General features: G+C 51.0%; 1 protein-coding gene across 1 annotated transcript in view; it reads left to right on the forward strand.

Moving 5' to 3' along the window:
* Nucleotides 1–437: 437 nt before the first annotated feature.
* The window catches only part of LOC144506091 (uncharacterized), a gene marked incomplete at its 5' end in the record, with an annotated part of 113,089 nt that continues 99,381 nt past the window's right edge, over nt 438–14,145 (forward strand). Inside the window, 8 exons of the mRNA XM_078231907.1 lie at nt 438–524; nt 1,386–1,487; nt 2,428–2,506; nt 3,094–3,206; nt 4,281–4,500; nt 8,687–11,122; nt 11,568–11,825; nt 12,415–12,585. Of these exons, the coding sequence (XP_078088033.1) occupies nt 438–524; nt 1,386–1,487; nt 2,428–2,506; nt 3,094–3,206; nt 4,281–4,500; nt 8,687–11,122; nt 11,568–11,825; nt 12,415–12,585 (3,466 nt within the window). The remainder of the gene's footprint in view (nt 525–1,385; nt 1,488–2,427; nt 2,507–3,093; nt 3,207–4,280; nt 4,501–8,686; nt 11,123–11,567; nt 11,826–12,414; nt 12,586–14,145) is intronic.

The following is a 14,145-nucleotide window of genomic DNA, read 5'->3' on the forward strand; positions in this document are numbered from 1 at the left end:
CAAACTCAACACCAACCATCACCCCAAGCATCACCTTCCCAACCTCCGCTCCGACCTCCACCCCGACTGCCATACCGGCAATGAGCCTGACCTCCACTCTCATCTCTACCCCGACCACCACTCTGACTTCCATTCCGACCTCCACACCCACCTCTACCCTGAACTCCACCATGACCTCCACCCCAACCTCCACCCCGACCTCCAATCCGACCTCCACTCCAACCTCCACTCCGACCTCCAGTCTGACCTCCACCCCGACCTCCACCCCGACCTCCACCCCGACCCCCACTCTGACTTCCACACCGACCTCCAATCCGACCTCCACCCCGACCTCCACTCCGACCTCCACCCTGACCTCCAACCCGACCTCCACCCCGACCTCCAGACCGACCTCCACCCCGACCTCCACCCCGACCTCCACTCCAACCTCCACACCGACCTCCACCCTGACCTCCACCCCGACCTCCAGACCGACCTCCACCCCGACCTCCACCCCGACCTCCACTCCGACCTCCACTCCGACCTCCACCCCGACCTCCACCCTGACCTCCACCCCGACCTCCACCCCGACCTCCACCCTGACCTCCACCCCGTCCTCCACCCCGACCTCCACTCCGACCTCCACCCCGACCTCCACCCCGAACTCCACTCCGACCTCCACTCCGACCTCCACCCCGACCTCCACCCCGTCCTCCACCCTGAACTCCACCCCGTCCTCCACCCCGACCTCCACTCCGACCGCCACCCCGACCTCCACCCCGTCCTCCGCCCTGACCTCCACTCCGACCTCCACTCCGACCTCCACCCCGACCTCCACCCTGACCTCCACTCCGACCTCCACTCCGACCTCCACCCCGACCTCCATCCTGCCCTCCACCCTGACCTCCACTCCGACCTCCACCCCGACCTCCACCCCGACCTCCACCCCGACCTCCACCCTGACCTCCACCCCGACCTCCACCCCGACATCCACTCCAATCTCCACTCCGAACTCCACTCCAACCTCTACCCCGACCTCCACTCTGACTTCCACACCGACCTCCAATCCGACCTCCACTCCGACCTCCACTCCGACCTCCACCCCGACCTCCACTCCGACCTCCACCTCGACCTCCACCCCGACCTCCACCCCGACCTCCACCCCGACCTCCACCCCGACTTCCACCCCGACCTCCACCCTGACCTCCACTCCAACCTCCACCCCGACCTCCACTCCGAACTCCACCCCGACCTCCACCCCGACCTCCACCCCGACCTTCACTCCGACCTCCACCACGACCTCCAATCCGACCTCCACCCCGACCTCCACCCCGACCTCCACCCCGACCTCCACCCCGACTTCCACTCCGACCTCCACTCCGACCTCCTCTCCAACCTCCATTCCGACCTCCACCCCGACCTTCACTGTGGCCTCCACCTCAACCTCCACTCCGACCTCCACCCCGACCTCAACCCCGACCTCCACCCCGACCTCCACCCCGACCACCACCTTGACCTCCACCCCGACCTCCTCCCCGACCTCCACCGTGACCACCACCGTGACATCCACTCCGACCTCCACCGTGACCTCCACTCCCACCTCCACGGTGACCTCCACTCCGACCGCCACCCCGACCTCCACCCCGACCACCACCGGGACCTCCACCTCAACCTCCACTCCGACCTCCACCCTGACCTCCACTGTGACCTCCACCGTGACATCCACTCCGACCTCCACAGCGACCTCCACGGTGACCTCCACCCCGACCTCCACACTTAACACCACCACCAGACCAATCTCCACATCATTCACGACAGTCTGTGGTAAGTTGAATATTTTAATCTTTAACCATTCCATTATATAATCATATCCCTCGTCACAGAGGAGACTTTCTATTCAAGAGGTTGGGTGGGATTTTCTGGCCCAATTTGCACAAGGCAAGAATCGTTGCTGACGAGGTTATAAAGGGGGCGGGCCCAGCCGATTGAGCGCCGGGCTCACTAAGCAGGTTTTAAACAACATTTAAATATATTTTAATACATTAACCTGCCTCTCGCCCATTTACCGCGAGGGGCTGTCCGCACCGGAAATCCGGCGCTCGTAAAATGGCGCCAGTCAAGAAAACTGGTGCCAATCGCGCTAAGCACTTTACGCCCCACTTTACCACTGTGTCGCCCCCAAAAATGGACGCAACTCAATGGTGAACTCACCCCCTAGGTGAATGTTTGTTTGTTTCCGATGTTTCACAATAAATAATATTTTTTTCAGAGCCACTGAGGTTCCTTCGTATGAATTTGATATCAGTGGAAAGTGAAGTCATCTCCATTACCTGGGAGACTAACAACGCATTCAAACAGTCTCGTTTCTCTCTCACAATCTCCACGGGGAATGGTGTGGGGAGGCAAATTCAAACGGAGCAAAAAGCAGCAGGATTTAACGGATTGCAGCCCGGCGTTGAATATCAGATAAAACTTTCTATCACAACATGCGGTCAGCAGCAGACTATTACAAGGAAGGTCAGGACAGGTATGTTTGAGAACCCAGATTTTGTTTCCCCTTCTCATAACACATCCCTCCTGAACATAAGCTGTGGAGATGGAGGCTCCCATGGGAGTCACGGTGCCTGTTTGCAGGGGATAGTGAGAAATGGAAAGTGTGAAGTTTCCCTGAGAGACCCGAAGAAGCGCTCTTGCTCATGGAGACCTCCAACATAATAAGAAACTCTTACATTGCTGGGCCTCTTCTTGCCTTATATCTGTTTACCATTGAGTAGCACTGGCATCAGATCCCTGTGTAATTCTGTGATCCTGAGTTCAAATCGCACAGGGGTCCTGACAGGGATCCGGATCCCCAACTTTAATCTAAAATAACCCCTGTGGCTGACTGTGGCAGGGCCTCTGATTGTTTTCAAATGCTGCCAGTTAAAATGGTGGTGAGCAGGTGACATGTTGAGAAGAGAGCGGTAAATACTTCACCGTTGTTTCAACTCCTCACTGGCTCTCATCTGATTGGGTCTGAGAGGTTAATGTCCCAAATTCGACAATTGTAAAATTAGCTCCAAGTTGAGTATTCAGGTTTTACTCATAAAGAATTTTTTTCTTCACTTCTTGTAGATGCCGCGGTCGTGGAGGTGTCAACAAGAATTACAAATGTGCCGTTCACAGCAGATTTGAAAAATAAAAACAGCCAGGAATACAAAGATTTTGTGAAGAATTTCACTGATGAAGTAAGTCATGCAAGTGTCGCAGTGTTGGGCGAGCCTGGTTCGGATCCGAGTCTGGATGGTGCTGGAAACAATTCCTGGGGCTCAGGAGGGGGAAAAATCATGTAAAGTTGACAGTTTATTTATTAGTGTCACAAGTAGGCTGACATTAACACTGTAATGAAGTAACTGTGAAAATCCCCCAGTCATCACACTCTGGTGCCTGTTCGGGTACACTGAGGTAGAATTTAGCACGGCCAATGCACCTAACCAGTACGTCTTTCAGACTGTGGGAAGAAACCGGAGCCCCCCGTGGAAACCAACGCAGACACGGGTTTTCTTTGCCTAAAGTTATAAAATATCTCCTTCAATCTCTGCAAATGCATCTCAACTCGTCTAACCTTCAATGAATTTCCCAGTTAACTTCACACAATGAATGATGATAACACTTGGTCCTAAGGCACCCGCATCAACTGACACCCTGTGCATAGCAGGATCTAATCGAGACAATGAGGAGATTAAGCACTTTTCATTTTTTTAAAATCAATACGTGGGACATGGGCGTCTCTGGCTGAGCAGCATTTATTGTCTATCCCTCGATGCCCGAGGGTAGTTGAGACTCAACCGCAGAGCTGTGACTCTGGAATCAGATGTAGGTCAGGCCAGGTGAGAACAGTCGATTTCCTTCACCAAAGTATATTAGTGAACCAGATGGGTGTTTCTGATAATGGTTTCATGATTGACAGTGAATTCATAGTTCCATGTATTGTTTATTGAATTCAAATTCCACCGTCTCAAATGGTGGGATTCGAACCGGGGTCCCAAGAGCATTACCTAAGTTTCTGGATTGATAGTCTAGCGATAATATCACTAGGCCATCGCCTCCCTTGCCTTTGCTTTCTGTGGGAAGTAGAACTTGTGCCAAGTGTTCCCCATTGACTATGAAGAGAACTTCCTTACTCATATGTATATACAATTGAGGGATGGATTGGGAAGCCTTGCCTTTTTGGAAAAGTACAAAAGAGCCTTTGATTCAGACTCATACTCTGTGACAAAAACAGTTATTTCTGAAATAGATTCTTGTTTGCTTCATTTCAGTTGAAGGAAGGCTTGAGTCCAGCGATCCAGGTTTTAGCCAGGAATGGAAAACTGACAATCACTGTCGTATCTATTGAAGAAGGCAGTGTGGTCGTTAACTTTGAGATGGCGTCATCAACAAACGTGACTGTCCCTGTCTCTGACATCAAACAATCAGTCGCTGATTCTTTAACCAACAGTTCAGTGTTTGCCGTAGACCTTCAAAACACATCCATTTCAGGTAAGGAATTCCTCAGCGAGCATTTCAATCACTTACTTCAGAGACCTTGGGAAAGTTCTGGAAGAATGAGGAAAGGCGGGAGGTGTGCCTCCTGGTGATGGCAGAAATGTAAAAGAACAGAAGGGAGAGAAATTTGAATCATAAAGTGGATGGATGATTCCAAACTTGGCTTTTCAAATCCAGAAATGTTCAGGAAGAAGGGTAAAATGAGGATTGGGGAGAGTTCCACAGTTTTGGGATTCCTGGCAAGGTGTGTATTATAGTGGGTGATGATCTGACAAAATTTGATACCTGCACTTGAATTCAGAACAAAGAGAAAGAGCATGTCAGTCCGGAATAATTTTCAGTTCGGTGGCAATGCTGATATTTCATTGGTATAACTGATATTGTGTCAGAGGTGGTTCCATTGCTGACATTCTCACCCTGTGCCATATGGATAAATGCAAAGTTATCCACTTTGATAACAAAAACAGGAAAACAGATTATTATCTGAATGGCTATAAATTACGAGAGGGGAATGTGCAACAAAACCTGGGTGTCCTCGTATACCAGTCACTGAAGATAAGCATGCAGTGCAGCAGGGGATAAAGAAGGCAAATGCTATGTTGGCCTTCACAGTGAGAGAATTTGAGTACTGGAGCAGGGATATCTTAATGCAATTATACACGGCCATGGTGAGACCACACCTGGAATATTGTGTGCAGTTTTGGTCTCCTGATCTGATGATGGGTGTTCTTGCTCTCGAGGGAGTGCAGTGAAGACATCTGAGGAGATGTTGAGCCGGGTAGGATTATATTCACTGGAGTTTAGAAGAATGAGGGGAGATCACATAGAATCCTCTAAAATTCTAACAGAACTAGGCAGGGTAGATGCAGGAAGGATGTTCCCGGTGGTGGGGGTACCCAGAACCAGGGGTCACAGTGCAAGGATATGAGGTAAACCTTCCAGAACTGAGATGAGGAGAAATGTTTTCATCTCGTGAGTGCAGAGTCTGTGGAATTCACTCCCTCAGAAAGCAGTTGAGGTCTGTTATGATGACCACAGAGTCCACAAGGGATCATCAAAAGATTTACCCATGGTCCTCGTGGAGTGGAAGCTGCCATGTTGAGTGAGTGGAGGCTCGCCCAATAAAAGCAGCGAGTTGGGGTTTGGAAGCCTGTAACTTTACCCTTACCAGAGTTGTGAGTTCTGAGGTGAAGACAACTGATTGTAAGCAGCGGCTTCGGCCTTTTATTTTGTTGAACAATAAAGGGTTTTGGTGACAGTAAACTGGTGTTTGGTTGAATTACTACCAGGCCAAAACATTGTATGGTTTCAAGAAGGAGTGAGATTTCGCTCCTGGGGTGAAGGGAATTAATGGAGATGGTGGGGGCGGTGGGGGAAGGCAGGATTGGGCTATTGAGTTGGATGACCAGCCATGATCATAATGAATGGTGGAGCAGGCTCGCAGGGCCAAATGGCCTCCTCCTGCTCCTTTTATCTCTGTTTCTTTGTAAGATCAAGATCAAGTGCCGCTCAATGGCTTGAACAGAAAATCAGTGCTGACACTCCAGTGCAGTACTGCAGCGCGACATTGTCAGAGGTACCGTGTTTCAGTTGAGATATTCACATTTGCTTCTATTGTGGATGATAGGATTCCATGGTACTAGCAAACAAAGGATATCTTCCTCCAATCAACCTTAACCCAGATTCAGACAGTGTGAACTTCTCCATTTCCTGCACCATCCATCCTTATGCCAACTCTCAATGTGATTCCCAATTCAATGCCTGTTTGTGTCACATTACCAGTAGTTTCGTGCTTTAGGTTTGTATCTTTTGGAAGCTGGGATTAAAGTCCTCACAGTTATTTCACTCAGGACTTCTGTCACCAAAAGAGAATGTCGACCTTCATTCTTTCTGACTGGTTTAAAACTGACAGCGTTATCCAGTTCATGTCACATTCTCCATCTCTCCGTGCTGTTTGAGGATGTTTCTGATGAATTGTTCCCCACCATTAGGAGATGACATTTCAAATCGAGTAAAGTGAGAAATGAGGAGTCACATGAAACTCCATAATTATCAATTCTTCAGATACTCCCAGCTGGTTAAATTCAGACTGAAGCAGTGTTCTAACACAGATCTTTCCTCTTCATTACAGACAAAGACAGCTGCCAGTCAGGGCAGAATGACTGTTCAGTTAATGCAACTTGTATCAGACTGCACGCAACGTACACTTGTCAGTGTAATGATGGGTTCAACGACACAAGCCCCAGTGTACCTGGAAGGACATGTGAAGGTAGGACATTGCCTGAGTTTAACTTGACTGCCAGTTGTTGGCTAAAGTACCCTGCGCTCAGAGTGACAGTTTTGGTCTAATCCTTGTTTCCGATATTGTTGAGTGTCAGAATGGTCTTTGAAAATGTGGTCTGGAAGTTGAAATTTTCACTCTGGGAGAGTGGGATGAAAGGCGATTCGGTCTCATCTCCCGGAATGAGAGTAGAGGCCGCTGGCTATGGAGATGGGTTGGCTGCAAGGCATGACCTCGTGTAAAAACAATGAAACAAAGGGCACCCCTTCAACCTCCAGCCCTCACCCCACACACATCATTCCCATGCTCCATCCATGCCAACATATGTGACCAGATTATCCCCGCATCCACCCTGTCAACCCATGCGCTTCAGGTCTACTCATGTTATCATCGAGCCTTCTACTAATGGCAGGCTACATTTTTTATATCACTCCGTGTGGTAATCAAAATAGTTTAAAGGGCCGGACTTGCGAAAACACAACGGAAGGGAGGCCATGGCCTCGTGCTGTTATCATTAGACTCTTAACCCAGCAAGTTAGTGAATGATCTCGGGACCTGGGTTTGAACCCTGCCACGGCAGATGGTGGAATTTGAATTCAATTAAAAATATCTGGAATTAAGAATGTCCTGATGACCATGAAATCATTGTCAATTGTCAGAAAAGCCCATCTGGTTCACTAATGTCCTTTAGGCAGGGAAATCTGCCGTCCTTACCCGGTCTGGCCTACGTGTAACTCCAGAGCCAAAGCAATGTGATCGACACTCAAGTGCCCTCCAAGGGGAACGAAGGCTGGGCCCCCAGCAACTCCTGAACAAAAGGTTTTCTTCATAGTAATTCATGAATGCTTGAGATGTTTATGGTACATTCATCTCGCTTTTTAATGCTCTTTCCACATTGTAAGGAAACAGATTCATGAGTTGTATCATGAGCTGTAATCAACCCGGGTTCTATTCAAACCTCGGGTGAATGTCTGTGTGGAGTTTGCACATTCTCCCCGCTTGTGCGTGGGTTTCCTCCGGGTGCTCCGGTTTCCTCCCACACTCCAAAGGTGTGCAGGTTCGGTGGATTGGCCATGATAAGTTGTCCATTAGCACAGGTTAGGGGCATTAATGGGGTAAATAAGCTGGATGGAGAGGGTGGCGCTGGTCGGATGTTCTGCTGGAGATTCAGTGCAGAGTCGGTGGGTCGAATGGCCTCCTTCTGCACTGTACGTAGTCTGTGATCCAATGACACCTGTTTTCATGGCCATACCAATGTGGTGAATGATTTACTTCAGACTCCGAGTTTGATGCAGACACCAGCCACTGTATTGGATGCTGTGCAGCACATTTTACTGAGGCTGAACGTCTAGACGGATATATTTTGCTTTTGCTGCTGTCAACTTTCCTGAACCAATTTCTAAGCGAGAGTAGCGATTGCTGCTTTTCTGGTGTTGATCCTGAGTGTTTGCAAGCAGCAAGAGATTCAATCGAGAATTATTCCCCTTGCTTTTCATTCTCTTTGTCATTCTGAGTTGATGTAGTTCTCCACATTTTGTGATTCTCTCTAAAAAAAATGAATCAATGATGACGTTGGTTAATTGTGACGATTTAATTGAATTGCCTGCTGCTGTCTGGAATGGTTCTGCTGCCCATTTTGTGCCCGTGAGAAGGAAAGCTTTCTGAGCAATGTCACCGAGTTCACTGTTTAACATTTCTTATCTTTGATTTATATTGCAGCTTTCCCAGTGACTCCCACCTCAATTTCCACAACCAGTGAAAATCCAAATCACGTCAGTTCCTCAACTCCAACAATTGAAACATCGAGCAGCACAACTTCCAGCACAACCAATCCAAACACTTCTCCTGTTACCACTGTCAACCCAACCTCCACCCCGACCCCCACTGCGACCTCCACAGTGACCTCCAACCCGACCTCGACGGCGACCTCCACCCTGACATCCACCCCAACTTACACCGTGACCTCCACCGTGACACCCACTCCGACCTCCACGGTGACCTCTACCCTGGCCTCCACCCCGACATCCACTGTGACCTCCACCTCAACCTCCACTCCGACCTCCAACCCGACCTCGACCCAGACCTCCACCCCGACCACCACCGTGACCTCCACCTCAACCTCCAACCCGACCTCCAACCTGACCTCCACCCCGACCTCCACCCCGACGACCACCGTGACCCCCACCTCAACCTCCACTCCGAACACGACCCCGACCTCCACCCCGACCTCGACCCAGACCTCCACCGCGACATCCACAGTGGCCTCCACCTCAACCTCCAACCCGACCTCCAACCTGACCTCCACCCCGACCTCCACCCCGACGACCACCGTGACCTCCACCTCAACCTCCACTCCGAACACGACCCCGACCTCCACCCCGACCACCACCGTGACCTCCACCTCAACCTCCACTCCGACCTTCAACCTGACCTCCACCCCGACCTCGAACCCGACCTCCACTGTGACCTCCACCGTGACCTCCACTCCGACCTCAACGGTGACCTCTACCCTGACCTCCACCCCGACCTCCACCCCGACCTCCACCACAACCTCCACCTCACCCTCCACTCCGACCTCCACCTTGACCTCCACCCCGACTTCCACTCCGACCTCCACCCCGACCTCCACCCCGACCTCCACCCCGACCTCCACCACAACCTCCATCTCAACCTCCACCCCGACCTCCACTGTGAACTCCACTGCAACCTCCACCTCAACCTCCACTCCGACCTCCACCTTGACCTCCACCCCGACTTCCACTCCGACCTCCACCCCGACCTCCACCCCGACCTCCACACCGACCTCCACCACAACCTCCATCTCAACCTCCACCCCGACCTCCACCCCGACCTCCACTGTGAACTCCACTGCAACCTCCACCTCAACCTCCACTCCGACCTCCACCTTGACCTCCACCCCGACTTCCACTCCGACCTCCACCCCGACCACCACCGCGACCTCCACCCCGACCTCCACCGTAACCTCCACTCCGACCTCCACCTTGACCTCCACCGTGACCTCCGCCTCAACCTCCACCCCGACCTCCACCCCGACCTCCACCCCGACCTCCACCACAACCTCCACCTCACCCTCCACTCCGACCTCCACCTTGACCTCCACCCCGACTTCCACTCCGACCTCCACCCCGACCTCCACCCCGACCTCCACTGTGACCTCCACCACAACCTCCATCTCAACCTCCACCCCGACCTCCACTGTGAACTCCACTGCAACCTCCACCTCAACCTCCACTCCGACCTCCAACTTGACCTCCACCCCGACTTCCACTCCGACCTCCACCCCGACCTCCACCCCGACCTCCACCCCGACCTCCACCACAACCTCCATCTCAACCTCCACCCCGACCTCCACCCCGACCGCCACTGTGAACTCCACTGCAACCTCCACCTCAACCTCCACTCCAACCTCCAACCCGACTTCCACCCCGACCTCCACCCCGACCTCCACCCCGACCACCACCGTGACCTCCACCTCAACCTCCACTCCGACCACCACCCCGACCACCACCCCGAACTCCACTCCGACCACCCCCCCGACCACCACCCCGAACTCCACTCCGACCACCTCCCCGACCTCCACCTCAACCTCCACCCCAATCTCCACTCCGACCACCACCCCGACCTCCACCTCAACCTCCATCTCAACCTCCACCCCGACCTCCACTGTGAACTCCACTGCAACCTCCACCACAACCTCCAACTCAACCTCAACTCCGACCTCCACCCCGACCTCCACCCCGAACTCCACCCCGACTTCCACTCCGACCTCCACCCCGACCTCCATCTCAACCTCCACCCCGACCCCCACCCCGACCTCCACTGTGAACTCCACTGCAACCTCCACCTCAACCTCCACTCCGACCTCCAACCCGACCTCCACCCCGACCTCCACCCCGACCTCCACCCCGACCACCACCGTGACCTCCACCTCAACCTCCACTCCGACCACCACCCCGACCACCACCGCGACCACCACCCCGAACTCCACTCCGACCACCACCCCGACCTCCACCTCAACCTCCACCCCAATCTCCACTCCGACCTCCACCCTGACCTCCACTGTGACCTCCACTGTGACCTCCACTCCGACCTCCACCCGAACCTCCACCCCAACCTCCACCCCGACCTCCACCCCGACCTCCACCCCGACCTCCACGGCGACCTCCACCCTGACCTCGAACCCGACCTCCACTGTGACCTCCACCGTGACATCCACTCCGACCTCCACGGCGACCTCCACGGTGACCTCCACCCCGACCTCCACACTTAACACCACCACCAGACCAATCTCCACATCATTCACGACAGTCTGTGGTAAGTTGAATATTTTAATCTTTAACCATTCCATTATATAATCATATCCCTCGTCACAGAGGAGACTTTCTATTCAAGAGGTTGGGTGGGATTTTCTGGCCCAATTTGCACAAGGCAAGAATCGTTGCTGACGAGGTTATAAAGGGGGCGGGCCCAGCCGATTGAGCGCCGGGCTCACTAAGCAGGTTTTAAACAACATTTAAATATATTTTAATACATTAACCTGCCTCTCGCCCATTCACCGCGAGGGGCTGTCCGCACCGGAAATCCGGCGCTCGTAAAATGGCGCCAGACGAGAAAACTGGTGCCAATCGCGCTAAGCACTTTACGCCCCACTTTACCACTGTGTCGCACCCAAAAACGGAAGCAACCCAATGGTGAAATCGCCCCCTGTGTGAATGTTTGTTTGTTTCCGATGTTTCACAATAAATAATATTTTTTTCAGAGCCACTGAGATTCCTTCGTATGAATTTGATATCAGTGGAAAGTGAAGTCATCTCCATTACCTGGGATACTAACAACGCATTCAAACAGCCTCGTTTCTCTCTCACAATCTCCACGGGGAATGGTGTGGGGAGGCAAATTCAAACGGAGCAAAAAGCAGCAGGATTTAACAGATTGCAGCCCGGCGTTGAATATCAGATAAAAATATCCATCACAACATGCGGTCAGCAGCAGACAATTACAAGGAAAGTCAGGACAGGTATGTTTTCTGAAGCAGATTTTGTTTCCCCTTCTCATAACACATCCCTCCTTAACATGAGGTGTGGAGATGGAGGCACCCATGGGAGTCACGGTGGCTGTTTGCAGGGGATGGTGAGAAATGGAAAGTGTGAAGTTTCCCTGAGAGACCCGAAGGAGTGCTCTTGCTCATGGAGACCTCCAACATAATAAGAAACTCTTACATTGCGGGGCCTCTTCTTGCCTTATATCTGTTTACCATTGAGTAGCACTGGCATCAGATCCCTGTGTAATTCTGTGATCCTGAGTTCAAATCGCACAGGGGTCCTGACAGGGATCCGGATCCCCAACTTTAATCTCGAATAACCACTGTGGCTGACTGTGGCAGGGCCTCTGACTGCTTTCAAATGCTGCCAGTTAAAATGGTGGTGAGCAGGTGACATGTTGAGAAGAGAGCGGTAAATACTTCACCGTTGTTTCAACTCCTCACTGGCTCTCATCTGATTGGGTGTGAGAGGTTAATGTCCCAAATTCGACAATTGTAAAATTAGCTCTAAGTTGAGTATTTAGGTTTTACTCATAAATAAATTTATTTTTTTCACTTTTTGTAGTTGCTGCGATCGTGGAGGTGTCAACAAGAATTACAAATGTGCCGTTCACAGCAGATTTGAAAAATAAAAGCAGCCAGGAGTACAAAGATTTTGTGAAGAATTTCACTGATGAAGTAAGTCATACAAGTGTCGCAGTCTTGGGCGAGCCTGGTTCGGATCCGAGTCTGGATGGTGCTGGAAACAATTCCTGGGGCTCAGGAGGGGGAAAAATCATGTAAAGTTGACAGTTTATTTATTAGAGTCACAAGTAGGCTGACATTAACACTGCAGCGAAGTGACTGTGAAAATCCCCTATTCGTCTCACTCTGTTGTCTGTTCGGAAGAATTTAACACGGCCAATGCACCGAACCAACACGTCTTTCAGACTGTGAGAGGAAACCGGAGCCCCCGGTGGAAACCCACGCAGACACGGGGTTTCTTTGCCTAAAGTTATAAAATATCTCCTTCAATCTCTGCAAATGCATCTCAACTCGTCTAACCTTCAATAAATTTCCCAGTTAACTTCACACAAAGAATCATGATAACACTTGGTCCTAAGGCACCCGCATCAACAGACACCCTGTGCATAGCAGGATCTAATTGAGACAATGAGGAGTTTAAGCACTTTTCATGTTTAAAAAATTAATACGTGGGACATGGGCATCTCTAGCTGGCCAGTATTTATTGTCTATCCCTCGATGCCCGAGGGCAGTTGAGAGTCAACCTCAGAGCTGTGACTCTGGAATCAGATGTAGGTCAGGCCAGGTAAGAACAGTAGATTTCCTTCACTAAAGTACATTAGTGAACCAGATGGGTGTTTCTGATAATGTTTTCATGGTTGACAGTGAATTCATAGTTCCGTGTATTGTTTATTGAATTCAAATTCCACCGTCTCCCATGGCGGGATTCGAACCGGGGTCCCCAGAGCATTAGCTAAGTTTCTGGATTGATAGTTGTGGTGAACCATCGTTGCTTCCCACTGTGGGATTGTTCTAATGTTGTTGTTGGGTTGTTCTAATGTTGTTGTTGGGCTAGGGTGGGATTGATACACCTGTGGTTGTTACTGTTGTGGCATATCCCAGTCGGGCTCCGCCTCCTGGGAGAGGTATAAGACCCCCTGCTCGGGCGGGACCTCTTCAGTCTGGGATAGTGTGTTAAAGTTCTGTTAGTTCCATTGTTAGTTAATAAAAGCCTTCTTTTACCGAAGCTTTGTGCCTCGTGTCCAATTGATGCGCATCAATAGTCCAGCGATAATATCACTAGGCCATCGCCTCCCTTGCCTTTGCTTTCTGTGGGAAGTAGAACTTTTGCCAAGTGTTCCCCGTTGACTATGAAGAGAACTTCCTTACTCATATGTACATACAATTGAGGGATGGATTGGGAAGCCTTGCCTTTTTGGAAAAGTATAAAAGAGCCTTTGATTCAGACTCATATTCTGTGGCAAAAACAGTTATTTCTGAAATAGATTCTTGTTTGCTTCATTTCAGTTGAAGGAAGGCCTGAGTCCAGCGATCCAGGTTTTAGCCAGGAATGGAAAACTGACAATCACTGTCGTATCTATTGAAGAAGGCAGTGTGGTCGTTAACTTTGAGATGGCATCATCAACAAACGTGACTGTCCCTGTCTCTGACATCAAACAATCAGTCGCTGATTCTTTACAAAACAGTTCAGCGTTCGCTGTAGACCTTCAAAACACAACCATTTCAGGTAAGGAATTCCCCAGCGAGCATTTCAATCACTTACTTCAGAGAC

The sequence above is a fragment of the Mustelus asterias genome, chromosome 17, assembly GCF_964213995.1.
Source record: "Mustelus asterias chromosome 17, sMusAst1.hap1.1, whole genome shotgun sequence".
NCBI classification, from domain to species: Eukaryota; Metazoa; Chordata; class Chondrichthyes; order Carcharhiniformes; family Triakidae; genus Mustelus; species Mustelus asterias.